At 45.3% G+C, this 14,455-nt stretch overlaps 1 protein-coding gene across 7 annotated transcripts in view; it reads right to left on the minus strand.

Moving 5' to 3' along the window:
* The window catches only part of ROR2 (receptor tyrosine kinase like orphan receptor 2), a 221,327-nt gene that overhangs the window by 91,264 nt on the left and 115,608 nt on the right, over positions 1–14,455 (minus strand). The window contains exon 1 of one of the 7 annotated variants that reach the window (XM_078367153.1): positions 1–14,455. This exon is cut by the window's right edge and continues 23,975 nt beyond it. The exons of the other annotated variants lie outside the window; for them this stretch is intronic. Within the exon in view, the coding sequence (XP_078223279.1) occupies positions 1–76 (76 nt within the window). The 5' untranslated portion in view covers positions 77–14,455. 7 annotated transcript variants of the gene reach the window in all.

The raw sequence follows: 14,455 nt of genomic DNA on the forward strand, positions 1-14,455 counted from the left end.
CTGAGCTCGCCTCCTCCGGGGAGGAAACGGGTCCCTCTTGAGCTGCACTGGGCCAGGCACTGATGCCCAGGACCATCCATCCTGCCTGGCCATCAGCGCCATGAGCAACACCCCCTTCGCCTGCCAGGCACCCATGGGGCCTCCTGGGTCCCGAGGTCCTATGGCCACCTCTCCAATCTGAGGCCCCATCTGGTATCCATGGGAACGGAAAGAAAGTCAAGGCTGGGGTTAACGACCAGGATTAAGATTTACTTAGGGAGTAAAAGCAGTAAGAAAACAAAGGTTCAGCTAGTTGTTAAGGGGAGGGCAGAGGAGGGGAAAGACGAGGAGAGGGAGGGAAGGGGCCATGGGCTGTTTTAGCGTCTCCAGCTTTTGTTTATAGCTGTTCCAGACGATCTGAAAATTATCAGGTTAGGGAGAGGGAGCCTCAACACGCTCTGGTCCGAGATGCAATTTATGAAGCATTTCCTTTTCTCTGGGGCCAGAGCTGCGATCACATGAGCCTTTGCTTTTCTAAACTCCGTGTTTGTTTTTGTAGTTTCTGCCAAACTAAATCAATTCAGCTTGTGGCAACTTTAAAGAATCATGACTCGCTCAAACAGCCTCAAAGTTTGACTTCTTTCCAAGAACATGGACCAACATTTGTATAGGTTTCACATGCCTGGCAAGCAAATCCTCTAATTACGCAAATCTGTGTCACAAAACTTCAAATTAGTAACTTCTAAGATGACAGATTCCTATTCTTTGATATGCAAGGCTAAATGTCTTTCATTCAGGGAGGGCAGAAATATTAAACTTTTTTTGCAACAGCACAACAGCTATCTCTTGCAATATCTTTTTTCTTTTTCTTTTTGGAGGGACTGGTTCTTTATTTCAAAAAGACACTTGTCAATATTCAGTATCAAAACAGTCACACTATTGATTTCTCTTTCTCCCATCGGCCCAAAGAGACCACATCTTTAACTGGAACAAAATGTTCCACCCCCACAGGCTGTCTCCCTGTACTCCACCACTGCCACCAACTCCCCTGGGTGGCCAGCCCCCCGCCATGGGGGCCCTCATATCGCGTGGACCCCAGGAGAGGTGGAGACCCCTCAGGTGACATGGTACTGTCAATAACGGAAACCTTTCTAACAGCCTTTTGGGGTGGGAGAGAGGAAGCCTATGCCACAAAGGAAGCCCCTGGGACTCTAGAAGAAAAGAGACACGGCCCATGATGGCATAGTAAGCCTGACACTGTATCCATGAGAAAGCAGAAAGAATGGAGTGGGCTGAGAGGGCCTAGTGACTGCCCCAGCAGTCCTAGAGATGGAAATACCGATGGAGTGGAGAACAGTGCACTGAGAGCCTCGGGCGGCCTCACCTCCGGCCTCTTAGTTGCACAGGAATCCACCAACTCAACTCCCTCCCACCCTGAGCCCTACCCATGTGCAGTTTGGGGGAGCAGGGCCTCCCCAGCCTGTAGAACCCTGCCCCTCCCTTCTCTGCACATCATGCTGTTCTGTCTCTGTTCTTGAAGAATGACCCCCTTCTTCCATCCCAAGAAGAACCTGTCCCACACAGCTCTGTCCAGTCACTCCCCGAAGAGGTGGTCCACCTCTTCCTCTCTTCCCAGCTAGAAGCCTGGTGGGTCTAGATTAGAGAAATGTCCACTGTGGGGTGAATGGACTGTGGCCCAAGGTTGAGCCCCAGTGAACCATCTCAGCAGCCCCTGCAGCCACAGGGAGCTGGTGGGGCAATGAGATGTCAGACCGGGGCAAGGACTGACACAGCATGGGCAAACCACAGAAGCTCCAACCTTGTCACTGAGCTGCTGACCCCAGGGCTACAGGCAAGGCTGCTCATCTGTGTGTGTGTGTCTATGTCTGTGGCTACGTGCGTATCTGTGTGTGAGTCTTTGAGTGTGTCTGTTAGTCTCCGTGTGTGTTCTCTGTGTGTCTGTGTATGCGTCTCTGTCTTTGTATGTGTCTGTCTTTGAGCGTGGTGTATGTGTATATATGTGTGTGTCTGTGTATGTCTGTCTTTGTGTGTGTTCTATGTCTGTGTGTTTGTGTGTATCTTTGTGTATGTATGTCTTTTGAGTATTCTGTGTCTCTTTGAGAGTTCTGAGTGTATATCTGTGTTTGCCTTTCAGTCTCTGAGTGTGTGTTGGTATATCTGAGTGTGTTCTCTGTGTGTGTCTTTCAGTGAGTCTGTGTCTTTGTGTGTGTTTCTTTGAGTGTGTTCTGTGTCTGACTTTGAATGTGTGTCTGTGTGTCATTGAGTATTCTGTGTGTTCTGTGTGTATGTCTGTGTCTGTGTTGGTGTGTTCTCTGTGTCACTCAAAGACAGTGTGTCTGTCTTTGAGTGTGTTTTGTGCATCTGTCTTTGAATGTGTCTGTATGTCCTTGAGTATTTGTGTGTATGTTTCTGAGTGTATGTCTGTGTCTTTGTTCTGTGTGTGCATCTGTGTCTGTTTTTGAGTGTATCTCTGAGAGTGTTCTGTGCATCTGTATCTGTGTGTGTCTTTTTGGTGTTCTGTATGTGTGTCTGTCTTTGAGTGTGTGTCTGTGTGTGTGCCTCTGAGTGTGTATGTGTCTGTCTTGGAGTGTGTCTGTACCTGTGTGTCTGCAAGTGCACACCTGTCTTGTGAAGAAGAAGGGGTGGCAGGAAGGTGGGGATGGTGATGAGCCTCTCACAATGCAGCTCTCAATACTTGAGCTATCTTTGTAATCTTTTTTCTTTCTACTTAAAAATTAACATACATTTTGCATTCTCCATTACATATCCATGTTTGTTTTGGTTTTTAAAATCCACTGCTCCCACCTCAAATTTTAATTTAACGAACAAAACAACGTCTGGGAAGATGGAAGTGTTTCTCCTGTGGCTCCAAGTCTCATCCTCAAGACCCGAGCAAAGCCACACTCCCTTGCAGGACGTCCTCTACAGTCCACTGGGAATCTGTACGAGATGGACCCCAGGGCCCCAGCAGAGACCAAAGGAAGCAGAGTTCAATGCCCTGAACACAGGCATCTGGGGTCCTGGGGACCTCATAAAGAGCCAGGAAGTCACTTCCCCAGCCCTGAAGAGAGAAAATGCACAGTGGCTTCAGTGTGGTCCCCAGATCTGTGGTCAGGAGTCACCGCAGGCAATCTACCCAGAGGGTCCACCACTACACTGGCTCCCTCCCTCCGTGCCCTCCCCTCCATACCCCTGTGCGTAATGCTGTTTCGTAGCCCAGTGGGTTACTACATACCCAAATGCTTCCTATCAATGGGTGTGTTACAGGTTGAATTGTGTCCCCCAAAATCATATATAGAAGCCAAAATCTCCAGTCCCTCAGAATGTGACCTTATTCTTTAGGGTCTTTGCAAAGTTAAACTGAAGTTTTATACCTGAGCCCTAATCCACTATGACCCATGGCCATATAAGAAGGGAAGGCGAGGACACAGACAGACACAGAGGGACAGCCACAGGGAGAAGACGGTGTCTGCAAGCCAAGGACAGGCCTCAGGAGAACCAACCCTGCCCATAACTTGATCTTGGACTTCTGGCCCCAAGAATTCGGAGAAAGCAAATTTCTGTTGTTTAAGCCACTCAATCTGTGGCACTTTATTACAGTAGCCTGAGCAAATAAACACAGCATGTGACAGGCATGCATTGCTTCATTATTACTGCCCAACTTCTTTTGTTAAAAAACACCTCCACTCCACCATGAAGCCACCATTCTGCTGTCTGTGCCCTTCCTGGTGGTATCCATTCCACACTGGCTGCCTGGTCTTCCCAGCAGGCTGCAGGTCACACTGCCTCATACAGTAGCACCCCCTAGCCCACAACCCCTCCACAGCTCTGCACCCCTGAAATGCCCACATGCTCCCCTGGGGGTCACTTAATCCCCCTGTCCTCGTTCTCCAACCCTTGCAAATGTGAGTCAAGCATCTGTCAGCTCCAACCCTTGGTCTTTCTGCTATCCTCAAACATCATCTTGGCTCAGACGTTCACTCCAGGACACAAATATTACTGCACTGGGGAAGATTCTTGCATCTCCACCTTAGGCAAGGACTCCAACACCGGCATCATTATGCAACACTCATCATGCCCACCATGCTAACTACTCAGCAGTTCCCAGGCACTGGGACCAAGGGTCCTTGACTTTCAAGGCTTCCTATCTCTTGGGTAAAACTTATTCTGAATGTATGCTTAGTGAGAGGTGGATGCAAGCAATGGAAAGATGGAAGGAAAACAGTTAAAAAAACATATAAACAAAAAAGCCTCACTGCTAAGCAAAAACTAAGAAAAGGCTAGAAAAAAAGATGCTTCAAAACAAACGGTAAATAAGGCAGTTGACCCAAATCAGGATGAGAGAAACCCATGAAGTGATGGAAACGCAAAGAGGCCGACATTTGAATGTGACATTTGAACTAGAACCAGCTGTACAAAGTTAGGATTTTTAAACATTTTCTCCTGGAGCTGGCTACTGAAGGCCCTGGAAGCAGCAGCAGCCCAGGGTCCCTGAGCACACCAGCACCTATGCACTGATGCTTACACACCACCACCAAAGACCAGAGCTGCTTGGAAAAACAATTCGCCTTCTCTCTGGAACAGGGAATGTATAATACAAGGTGAGCCGGGGTTCCTCACTGTGCCAGATGGCAAGAAAGGGCCAAAAACTAAAAGAGCAAAGGCACCTGCTTCCGGGGCTCCCATAGGCTGAATCTGAGTATCAGGAAGAGCAAAAATGACTCTGTAATACACTGAGTTTTTAAAAATATCATCAGCCATCAATGATTCTCAAAAATTGGCAGAGGATTCTTTTCAGTAGAAACGGCAAAAATGAGAAAAATCATCATTTTGCAACCTGCCATAAAATTCCTGATTCAGGTAAGACTCACTGGATGCAAAAACCACTGAGCAGAAGGCTGTTTGGGGAAGAAGACAGATGCAGAATGTTCAAGTATCATCCTACTCGTACTCAGGACAGGCAGAAATACAACACGCCTTTTCAGAGGAGCAGGAGCAGGGGGCAGCCACCACTTTAACCAGGTGGTCAGAGTTAGCATCTCTGACAGTGGGACCACTGGCCCCCACATGTGATGCAGCAGGAAGTGCACAGCTTCTCCAATAAGTGTTCTGACCACAGACGTAGAGACGTCCAGTCTGACAGCAAACATAAGGGCAGAGGAGCCAGTAAGAAACATCACCAAAGGGAACAGTCACACCAATTCAAATGTGCGACATTCTAGGAAATAACTTTTGCTCTTCAGTCAATGTCGCAACGATAAGAACAAAAAGGAAGGGCTGTTTTAGATTACAGAGTCTAAGCAGTTATAACAAGGGGATCCAGATTTGCAGAGAGAGAAGATATAAACCACATTCTGAAGAGAACTGGAGCAAGGTGAATACCAAGTAACCATTAGATGATATCATGGGACCGCTGTTAATTTTGCTCCACATAAGAAAGGCATTGCCATTATGGAGAACAACACTGTTTTTCTTAGAGGAGATGAAGGCTTATATATTTGGGGTAGGGGCATGTCATGATGTCAACAACTTATTTTCAAACTGTTCAGCAACATTTTTCTTTTCAAGACGGAGTCTTGCTCTGTCACCCAGGCTGGAGTGCAGTGACATGATCTCAGCTCACTGCAACCTCCGCCTCCCAGTTTCAAACAATTCTCCTGCCTCAGCCTCCCGAGTAGCTGGGACTACAGGCGCCTGCCACCATGCCAGCTTTTTGTTGTTGTTGTATTTTGTGTGTGTGTGTGTGTGTGTGTGTGTGTGTGTGTGTGTGTGTGTATTTTTAGTAGAGAGGGGGTTTCACCATGTTGGCCAGAAAGGTTTCGAACTCCTGACCTCGTGATCCATCCGCTTTGGCCTCCCAAAGTGCTGGGATTATAGGCGTGGGTTACTGTGCCAGCCTCAGCAACAAGTTTTTATAACATAAGGATGTAAGGGGCAGAGAGGAAGTGGGGGCCAGAAACAGCATAGTATTAACCGCTGAATCTGGGTGGAGAGTTTATGTGTGTTTGCAGTATTATCTTTCGACTTTTGTACATGTTTGAAAACTTTCATAATGAAAAGATGGGAATGAATAAGGAGTCCCACATTCCCAAAGTGACAATGAATAAACAGGATTACATTTACTTAGGCTGGGGCATCAAGAAAGGTGCCCCCAATCTCCCAATGCATGATGCTTCTCAATCTCCTGAATTTCCCTAAAATACATCATCTCTGCCAGATTCACTGGCGGTTCCTCTAAGATCCTTGCAGTTGTTGCTGTTCTTCCACACCTGTACTCAGGTTCAGCCTGCTTCTACCTCCACTAGCAGAGCTCAGAGAAAACAGGCTTTTCATAATGCTTCACAGTAGTGCATCTAAGTCCATAGGCAGAGAAAAGAATTTCATGTGCTGAAGATAAAATTTGCCAGACCTTCTCTATTTCACAGTTCCCAGGTAATCATCATGACCAGGCCACCCTCCCAGAGAGACAGTTACCAGCATCTTACAGACAAAGGATGAGCCTCAGGCAGGCAAACAAATGCTGAGAGCCACAAGGCAGTGATGGAGCTGGGCATGAAGTCCCACTCCCTTGGATTACATACGTGTGGGGTTCCCCCAGCCAAACTCACTGTGCCTCCTGCTAGAGGGGCCTCTCCTCTCTGGGTGTGGCCTTTGGGGACTGCAGCATCAGCATCACTTGGCACTACATGTTCCCAGTGAAGTGGGCACTAAACTTCACTAAAGAGTAGGAACGTGCATGCGCCCTGCGCAGGGCATTGCCTCTGCAGGACACAGTGCATTCGAGAGGTCTACTTCATAATGGCAAGCACTCACAGGAAGAGAAGGAAAAGGGAGAAAGCTTTCAAAATCACTCACCAAAAATGCAGTAGAAAAGTGAGGATGATGAAATGCAAACAAATCCTAATGTTTTAATGTACACCAAAAATGTTCCCAACAGGCACATCTGGGAGTGCCCAGGGACTCCCCCACCCAAGGCAGCTGTCCTCTGGCCCTGGTATGCAACACCCCCGTTTCCTTGATGAAAAACAGGGCATCAGGGGTGGGACACACACAGCTCTCCAAGGCGGGACATGGAATCCATCCCCACACTCTGGAACCAGCCCATGTGTTTGCAGTTAGGAAGCAGCCTGCCCTGGCAGGAGGGAGTGCTGGGCAAGGCCTCTTGCCAGCTGTATTCTCTTCTCTGCCAAAGCAAGGCCCCCCTTAACCCAGTAAACAGTGCTGCCCACAGGGCACCCCCCAGTCCTTTAGCCTCAAGGAAACGAAAGGAACGGGGAGCTCTGGGCTTGGGTCCTGTTCCCAAGTCGGACAGGCCACAGGGCCGGGCTGTCAATGTTTCTCTGTGGCCTTAAGTAAGCCAATGACAAATAACATGCGTCTTTCAGACATGGAGGCCAACAAGAAAAACATACACATCTGTTTCCCCCACTGGCAGTGTGTCTCTAACACACAGAAGCCCTTAAAGTGGGGCACCCCACCCAGGATGCGGAAGAAAGCCTTTGGTAATCGGGGAAGGCTGGGGACATGCAGTAAAGTAAAAGCTTGCTCAAGCCCCACCCCACTCAGGAGCAGATGCTCCCAGATGCTGGGAGAGACTCTCCATGGAAGTGCGGGGCACGTGATGAGCTATTCACCCACCTGGACACCTGGGGCAAAGGCGTCAAACTTGTGGGGCACCCAGTGGGCTCCAGTCACCTGTAATTCATCTCTAATTCCCCTGTGGTGAGAACATAAAGCAAAGTCAAAGTACTTGTGAAGCTATCCTGAGATCTTACACTTAGAAGATCTGGACAGCTGCCATTGCCTGCAAAAAGACTTGTATGGGAACATCTGCTGGGACCCAGGGGGAGAAGGTGAGTGTCCAGAAACATTTCAACATCCAACAGTATTTCAGGATGCTGGGAGAGAACAGGGGCACTCATCCAATGTTGTATTTCAACAAGTCATAGGACTTTTGAGTCAGCTGTGAACTGGTTTCACCACAGAGAAAGGATGACTCTTATGCCTCGAAGATGAGTGAACTATCGCTCATTTTGCTGGGAAAAAAGTAGTGGAGGAGTATAGGATGGACTGTGGAGGAGACGCCTCCGTTTAGCAAAGTCACAGAAGAATTCGCAGATTTTCTCCATTTTAGCAAAGTCACAGAAGAATTCGCAGATTTTCTCCATTTCTACAAATTGCTGTCTTGGGCAAACACTGATTCTGAAGCAAGAAAAATAAAGAGAAGGTCCTTCCATTGGCACATGAATCAATGAAAAGCTTGACAGCTGACCTACATTAGCTTTGATCCAGCAGGAGCATGGGTCTCCTCCCTTCTGGCTCTTAGGAGCTCTCACTGGGTGGCTTCGCCCTCCTGCCTGCTGGTGATTTGGGCAGCGAATGTCGATGTCTTCTGTTGCACATGTCCTGTGGTTTTATACTTAACAGCCCAGGCTCCCTGGGTTCAAAGCCCAGCTTGGCCAAGGCTACCCAGGACACTTCCAAGAAGCGTGACTACCAGGCTTCAGTTTCCTCATCTGCAGAATGGAGGGATGATTCCTTCCCATTTATAGGACTGAACGTATGGAGCACAGAACGTGGTGCAATGCAGTGAACATTCTACCAGCAATCATGCCGTTTTATTTTTATACCCAGATGTGCCTCCACACACAATCCCAGCCCCATTTTTTATTTCATTGTGTTTTTAACCTTGACATAAACCTTACATTTTTACTTGTGTTCCTTACAAAACAACGACAAAAAGAAATACACTCATTAATTACATGATCCTGCCATGGTACCAGCATAACTTGCTATGCACAAATCAGTGGTTAATTATTGGGTTAAATAAATGTGACCTTTGTAATGTAAATGTGACCTTGTAAGTGTCAATAATCAACAAGTATGTACTGTGTCCAGTAACACTTTGAGAAGGGGAGACGCTAAAGGTTCTTTTATAACTTTCCTCTGATTATTAAAATGCAAGTCAGCTTTTACAGAAAACTGAAGACATACTAGAAAGAATATGAAGGAAAAAAAATCATCTGCCATAGGTTTACCAGACAAGACCACTATTAAAGTGATACATAACTTTCTGAATTACCTAACTATATATGCACTCCATATTTGACTTTTTGTTACAAGAATCATTTCATAAATTGTTCTTACTACATTTTTAATAATATAGTATTAATAATATTTTGTTACATTGCCCCCTAACTATATGCTCCATAAAGAAGGCAATTCTTCTATGTAGTCAAGTATGTCCTGTGAGCCTGGCACACTGCCTGGGTCCTAAGAAGCACTCAGTGTGTCTTAGTTGAATAAATCAACATTATATTATAAAAGTTTCCCATATCAGTATAGATGAGTATTATAATTTGAAGGCTTTGCTTTTTTTTTTTTTTTAATGTGACTTTTAAAATATTTCTCTATGTAGCTCCCCAATTGTACTTCAGTATTTTCCTGCTTCCGAACACTCGGTTCATTTCTAATTGTCAACTGCACCATACAAAGCTATGATAAACTTCCACCTGTAAATCTTTACTTCTCTTCCCATCTACTCAGGACAGATTCCTAGAAGTGAAAGTACGGGGTCTAAGGAGCAGAGAGGTCCAAAGAGCAGGGCCCAAAATGTTCTCTCGAGATCAATCAGCAGTATCTAAGAATATAACTTTGTTCAATTTGAAAACCAAAAAGTGTTCCAGTGGTAGGCTTAATTTCTAGTTCTGGAATTGCAATGATTCTCATGACTTTTAAAATTTTTATGCCAACCATAGTACTTTCCTTCTGAAAAAATGTATTTGTTTCCTTTGCCTGTTCTCCTATCAGTATCAATCATTTGGGGCAGTAGTATATTGTTGCAGTTTCTGCAGCTTTTTAATATACTGGAAAGCAACATACTGCTTTCCAAAGATCTCCTTTCCCCATTTATCATACTCAGAACCTACTTTGGCATTTGCCATGTTTATTCTTCCAGCTGAGTCATAGGATCCTTTTGTCCAGCATCCCTGAAAAGTCCCACTGGAACAAGGCCTGAGGTTATTTTAAATGTCTGCTACCTTCGGAAGAACTGACATCTTTAAAACATTCACTCTTCCAAAGGATAAATACATTATTGTACTTCTGAAAACGTCATTATTCTAACATACTTTCCTATGGTTTGGTAGAGGTTTTGGTTTACTTCAACAGCACCTGCAATATTTTTGATGGTACAGTAGTGTGGTTTATCTGTTTTGCTTTTTGCAATGGAATACTTCCCCTGTACATCTTCTAATTATTGATGATACATAGAAAATATTTTCCAAAATGTTGTATGTAAATTCATTAGTAAATTCACAAATTAATTCTAAAAGTTTTTAGTCTATTTACTTCTGCTTTACAACTCCAGCACTGCCTGTAATTGTAGCACTCTGGAGGTCAAGGCAGGTGGATCACTCAGGGTCAGGAGTTTGAGACAAACCTGGCCAACATGGCAAAACGCTGTCACTACTAAAAATACAAAAATTGGCTGGATGTGGTGGTGCACACTCATAAATTCAGCTACTCGGGAGGCTGAGGCGGGAGAATCACTTGAACCCAGGAGGTGGAGGCTGCAGTGAGCCAAGATTGTGCCACTGCACTCCAGCCTGAGTGACAGAGCAAAACCCTGTCTCAGTAAAATAAGTAAATAAAGTACAGATTCTCTTAAAAATAATAACTGCATCTTCTACAATCCGTTAGCTTGCCTCTTGTTTCTGTTTCATGTCTTAATACACTGACAAGACTTGCTGAGCAACTTCACACATGGCTTTTTGAATTAGCCTTGATATTAAAGAGACTACTTAGATTATTACACTATTAATGTTTGCTTTGAGTTTGATAGACATTAATTAACATTATAAAAAGCTAAGTGGGAGATTAATTTCTTAAAAGCTTTGCAAGTGTCTCATCATCTCCCTATTTTAAGTGGCCAAATGATTAGAAACATCAGAGGATAAACACAAGCTGGGCACTAGGGAGAATTCCATTTTCAAATGACCTCAAGGCATAACTTAAATATATGTTAAGTAGACATCATGGCACTGTCCCCACTCCAATCCACTTAAACTGCACAGGCAGTAGCTTCTGGGGAGTGCAGCCAGAGTAAGACACACAGATGAACACTCTCTACCCTTCTCTGAAGTACATGGGCATATTTGCCTGTAATAAAATGCAGGCATCTCAAAGAAGGCTATGAGCTCAGGTGTAATCTGTAGATATTCCCACATTACCTGAAACCAAATGAAAGAAAGTATTAAGTAACCAGAGCAGGGAACAGTGAAATGAAGGCAGAGCCATATTCTGGAACTGGACCAGCTGATGCCTTCCTGTGGATATAACCAAGATCCATATGAATCTTCATTAATGGAAACATTAAAAATGATAAAGTTAGGCACTATTAATAATGATACACCCTTACAATAAATATTTTTAACCTAACACACATAAATGAACCATCATTAATCAATCTACAGATGTACAGCCCAGCCCTTTTAGTAAAAAATACTCATTGCTGTTCACATTGATTTCTTCATAAATCACATATATCATCTGTTTTCTGGTTTGGTTTTCTTAAAATGAAGTGTTTCAATACACCTACGCATCTGAATGCAAAACCCTGATCAATTTTTATTGTGACTCTCATCTAATTCAACAGGAATTGCTTTTAAAAGTTTTCCTCATTCTCTATTTTCAAATCAAAGAATCAGTCAGTCTGAGTTTTCAAATCAGGAAATCTGAGTTTTTCCTTTCTGAGTTTTTCTACATCCACTGAATTTACAGATTATGTCATTTATGCTATTTCTGGTTGGCTGTGGTGGCTCATGTCTATAATTCCAGCAATTTGGGAGTCCAAGGCAGGCAGTTTGCTTGAGCCCAGGAGTTCGAGACCAGCCTAGGCAACATAGTGGGTCTCTACAAAAAATTTCAAAACGATCCAGATACGGTGGCATGCACCTGTTAGTCCAAGCTTCTCTAGAGGCTTAGGTGGGAGGATCGCTCGAGTCTAGTTCAATGCTGCAGTGAGTTCAATGCCGCACCACTGCATTCCAGCCTGGGAAACAGAGTGAGACTCTGTCTCTGAAAAAAGAAAAGCTATGTCTGTATAATAACAAACGCAACTCCCATAAGCAGGTTTGAGAGCACACAGCACTAACAACACAAAACCCAACTGCAGAAGCAGGAAAGTGGACTGGAGCCCACCAGCCTCCCTCAGCTGGGTGTAGTAGGCAATGGTCTTGTTTATTTACAGAAGAAATGGAGCTTCGAGTGTATTTTGCAGCCACGAAAAGGAATAATAAAGAATTATGCAACTAATCCTTGATGGAAGTTTATGTTATTATATTAAGGAAAAAATTCAAAAAAAGTTAATGTGAACCCATTTTACCAAAACTAAATAAATAAATATATGTGTGTGGAGAGAAACTCAAGTTTGAAAAGGTAGACATCAGACTGTTACCAGGAGCTATATTTGGCCTTTGAGACCTGGGAAGGGATTGAAAGTGTACACTTTCTATGACTTGAATTTCTTAAGAAATCTGTATTAATACTTTGGTAACATAAGTTTGCTATTATTTTCAAGAAGAAGAACACAAGCTGGAAGTCATGTTTTGGGCTGAGAGGAATCAAATGTCTTCTTGGAAGGGAGCAGCAGCGTCCGGTAGAAATGAAGTGAGGATTCTGTGCTGCTTTTCCTTAAAGGCAGCTGGGGGGATAACATGCATTCCCCTGCAAAAAAGCAAGTGAACTGGATGTGGTGGCTCACACCTGTAATCCCAGAATTCTGAGAGGCCGAGGCAGGCGGATCACATAAGGTCAGGAATTCGAGACCAGTCTGACAGACATGGTAAAACCCCATCTCTACAAAAAATACAAAATTAGCCAGGCGTGGTGGCACACACCCGTAATCTCAGCTACTTGGGAGGCTGAAGCAGAAGAATTGCTTGAACCCAGGTGGTGGAGGTTGCAGTGAGCTGAGACCGCACCATTGCACTCCAGCCTGGGCAACAAGAATGAAACTCTGTCTCAAAAAAAAAAAAAAAAAAAAAAAAGCAAGTCAACAACTGCAGACTTCAGCTCACCTCGCCAGAGGAGGTGGTACCCTCTCCCTTCCCTGTAAAAAGATGCTGTGTGCAAGGTCAAATGCAAGTCAATTATGTCCCTGACCTCAGAAAGAAGTCCACGTCAGAAAGCCCCAGTCCAACAGTGTCGCCGTCGGGCTGGGCTACAGATGTTCTGTCCTGTTTGGACTTGCAAGCTGACCAATGGTGACCTTGACTGTAAAGTCACTACAAGGCTGACCCTGTAGAGCAGTGAACGGAATGGAGATGCCCTAATGATTCTCTCACAGAGCCCAAGGTACTCACAGCCAGTCAACCCCAGCCATGTTCACTGCCATTGCAGGTGTGAGGGAGAAATAATTCATCTTTGGATTAACATTGGTACATTTCACTACTTTAAAATTTAAACACAGTAAATAACAACAGAGGAAACCACGGATTATGTTATGTTTTCAAATATCCATGAGATGTTAAATGAGAAGCCTGGATGAGTCTTTGTCTTCTGGGATCACGATGGCAAAGAAAAGCCGGCTGTGTCCCCTCCCTGTGACGGTCAGGGTCCACGGTCCAGCCATCAGTCAAACATGCCAGTCAAATGCAATGCTAGGTGCTGCTCTCCAGGTGTGCTGTCACATGACTAAGTTGGCTGTCATGTGACTGACTTTAAGGAAGGAAGATAATCCTTGATGACCCCGGTGGGCCTGGCTCAGTGAATCAAAGACCTCAAAAGCAGAGCAGAGGCTTCCCTGAGAAAGAAGAAACTCTGCCCAGGGACAGCAGCCTCAGTGGTGCTCACAGTTCCAGCCACCCTTCCCTGTGGGCTGCCCCGTGGATTTCAAATACACCTGGTCAGACCCTACAACCCAGTAAGTCGATTCCCTGTGACAAATCTGTTCATATATATCTCCTACAAGTTTTGTTTCTCTAGTTGGACCTTGACAGGTACACTCCTCCAATCACTCCAAAACAATGGAGAGAAAAAGTGACGAAAAATGCAACGTCCATCTTGGGGGAAATTGGGGCCTCCTGTAGCCCCAGACCTCAGTGGAGGGGAAAGGGTGAGGAGAGATGCCAGGAGAAGATGCCGCAGCGCCAGCCCTGGGGAACCCAGCCCAGCACAGTCCTCCCAAGTAGGAGCCCACCAGCAAATCAGGATGTGGAAGATGAAATCCGGTGAGGCGCTAGTTCAGTGTGGGCTCCCCCAAGCCCTGCAAAACCCCTGAAGAGGGACAGGAAAGGTGGACCGAGGGAGAGAACACCCAGCTGCTCTCTGCAGAGTGGGCAAGAGGCATGGCATCAGGGTGGCTGCAGATGGATCACCACGACACCAACCCACAGACATAAATGCTTGGGCGAAAGGGAGGAACCCCAAGGCCGCTCAGCAGCTCGTCCACTCA

This window comes from Callithrix jacchus, chromosome 1, assembly GCF_049354715.1.
Source record: "Callithrix jacchus isolate 240 chromosome 1, calJac240_pri, whole genome shotgun sequence".
Lineage (NCBI taxonomy): Eukaryota > Metazoa > Chordata > Mammalia > Primates > Cebidae > Callithrix > Callithrix jacchus.